Source organism: Malurus melanocephalus, unplaced genomic scaffold (assembly GCF_030028575.1).
Source record: "Malurus melanocephalus ecotype Western Australia unplaced genomic scaffold, MMel_1.1 scaffold_235, whole genome shotgun sequence".
Taxonomy (NCBI): Eukaryota; Metazoa; Chordata; class Aves; order Passeriformes; family Maluridae; genus Malurus; species Malurus melanocephalus.
Window position 1 is genome coordinate 674,077 of NW_026623467.1, and position 2,509 is coordinate 676,585.

At 46.6% G+C, this 2,509-nt stretch overlaps 1 protein-coding gene across 5 annotated transcripts in view; it reads right to left on the reverse strand.

Moving 5' to 3' along the window:
* Positions 1-888: 888 nt before the first annotated feature.
* The window catches only part of CDC42BPA (CDC42 binding protein kinase alpha), a 178,639-nt gene continuing 177,018 nt past the window's right edge, over positions 889-2,509 (reverse strand). For all 5 annotated transcript variants that reach the window (XM_057374879.1, XM_057374878.1, XM_057374877.1 and 2 more), the window contains one exon: positions 889-1,951. In XM_057374879.1, the coding sequence (XP_057230862.1) occupies positions 1,820-1,951 (132 nt within the window). In that variant the 3' untranslated portion in view covers positions 889-1,819. The remainder of the gene's footprint in view (positions 1,952-2,509) is intronic.

Genomic DNA, 2,509 nt, shown 5'->3' on the forward strand with positions numbered 1-2,509 from the left:
CTATTAGGGAAGACAGAAACTGCAAAACTCCAAACATCTCAATATGGGTGAAACTCTATATGACTGCTGACTGCAAGAACACAGAATGGTTTAACRAGAGCCATAACAAGTTTCTGAAACCCACAAACCCCAATATTCTAAATACAAAAAGCCCTTATGTGTTTGAGTATGGTCATAGTATGAAGTCAGCAACAATACTACTGGGAAGAGAGGCTCATCCTGAATGAAAAGCACATCTGCCTTGCTAACTGAAGAGAAGAGACATCTTCCTCTTACCATTCTTTTGTTTATCAGTTTTTCATTTTATTGTTGACTGGGTGACCACTTCAGCTTTTTATTTATTTTTGCAACTTCAGTGGGCTCTGCCTTCCACTGCAATACTTCCTGCCCTCCAACCTGYCCTGCTTTTGGAACCAAACAGCAGGTGAGCACATAAAAACAACTGCAAATTGCACAAACCCACAGCACAGGTAGGGGGGAGAGGAAAACCAACCTTGCCAGCGTGGCAGTTGTGGGTCACTAGGCATCTTTGACTACCACAGTGTGAACAGTGTGAGGTCAGTCTTCAAGGTTCTTCRTTGCTACAGTGACAGCAAAGCCAGCCAGGGCCAGCTTTGGGCTAAGGGCACTCGTTTGGCTGATGTGTATTAGCAACCAGTATTTGGTAATGACAAGGAAGAGTTTTCTGTTTGGGGATGGTCAAGGAGATGTGGAAGACTGCTCCCTTCTGAGTTAAACCTGCTCAAAGGCTGACCCAGGGAAACAGTTTTCCTGCTGMACCCAGCTGCACTGAGCTCCCCTGCAGCCTGAAGGACCTCTCTGGAGCTGCTGCAAGGCTCCAGCTCACGGGTAGCACACACAGAACCAGGGCAGTGCCGGGCTCACCGGTGCCCGTGGCTGTCGGGACAGGGCCTTGCTGCCAATTGTTGTCATTTYTGAGAAGGATGGGGACTATGAGGAAAGTAGGAATTAACAGCTTCAGTTCTGCTACGGCCAGAAGGAGAGAAGTGTTGTGAAAGCACTGCAGGGGCTGTGCCGGCAGCGCGGCGGAATCTCTATCCTGCGGGAGGTTTTAGCCAGGCCTCCGAGTCTGTAATTACCGAGCATGAAAACAGGGACAACACAAATCTTAAATTAAAGGCTCTCTTAAATAAGCATCCATCTTCTGCTGCATACACAATGCTTTTTTTCTTTGAATATATACATACGTATTTTACTCTAACATCTGCGTATTTATTTAAACTCTGTACTGTAGTAAAATATGCATCATTTTAATCAATAAGGATTTGCTGGCGACAATCAGATTGACATTCAAACGTGGTGGCTGAAAGCTTTTATGTGCCTCTGACATACTGATCTTTCCCCTTGGAGGGGAAGGGGTCTCTGTGCTACTTTTGTACAGTACAATGAGCTATTGTATGAAAACAAAATCCCTCAGAATTTTCTCATGTTGATACTGGTCTGGTCTACTTATGCTACCTTTTGGGAAGTGGAAAGAGAGTGGGATAAATAKGTCTTTAAAAATGAAGCAGCTGTAACCACAAAAATGAAACCAATACTAATACAAATCTACAGCATCTGATATTTACCAACACCCTAGCTTTGCTCATTTGCTGCTGTCAGATCTGGGAAGGTGAGGCAGTGCCGAATGGTGCTGAAGACGACCAGCTTTCACCTTCCTCTGTACCCCACTCCCAGACCGTTTTCAGACAGGGAATGGGGAGGGTTAGGAGGATGMAGGTGAGAATTGGAGCAAGTGAAGGGGACAGCCATGGGGACAGCAAGCTGATGTGATGCCAAATCTGAATGCTGAAGCAGTTCATGAGTCCCAACTCACGTGGTCAGAGCTCTCCAGGGAGAGGCTCTTGGTCTTGTGAGGAGAAACCGGGCTGGGAGGGCTGCTGAGGTTGGAGCTGTTCGATGCCGTCGAGTGTCTCGGAGAGTCAGAGTCCTGCAGCCCAAGGACACACAAGAACACCAGTAAGTTACAGGACAGCAACTTTGAGGGTGATTGAGAGTGAGCAACAGTGGCTGGATTCAAAGGCCTCTGTGGATTTTGCTCGTGTTCAGAAATACTGAAGGATCTTTTCTGCTCACAGTTTCCAGGGAGACTCGAGATTAAGTGGTCAGGTCACCCTGCTTTCCGCAGGCATAACTGACATTGACATAAGAATACAACAGCCCCTGTGCTGCCAAGGACTGCCTGGCCTCCAAAGTGTGAAGCTTCAGGCTGCCTGTGAAGCTACAACGGCTCCTGTCTTTTCATACATCATAACTGTTGTGATTTAAGGTTTCTCCTTTTGTTTCCTTTCTTGGGGAATTTTCTTTCCCATTTTTGTTGCTGGGATACACTGATTGCCACGTCATTCTTTTGATGGTTGGGCAATTGGGGAAGACAAAAGAACCTGCGCCCCACCTGAAGGATCTCCCTGGGCACTCCTCCTGCCTGGCAGATTTTTTTTTTTTACTCTCTTTGGAGAAAGGCAAATTGTCCAGGGAGTTTTGGTCT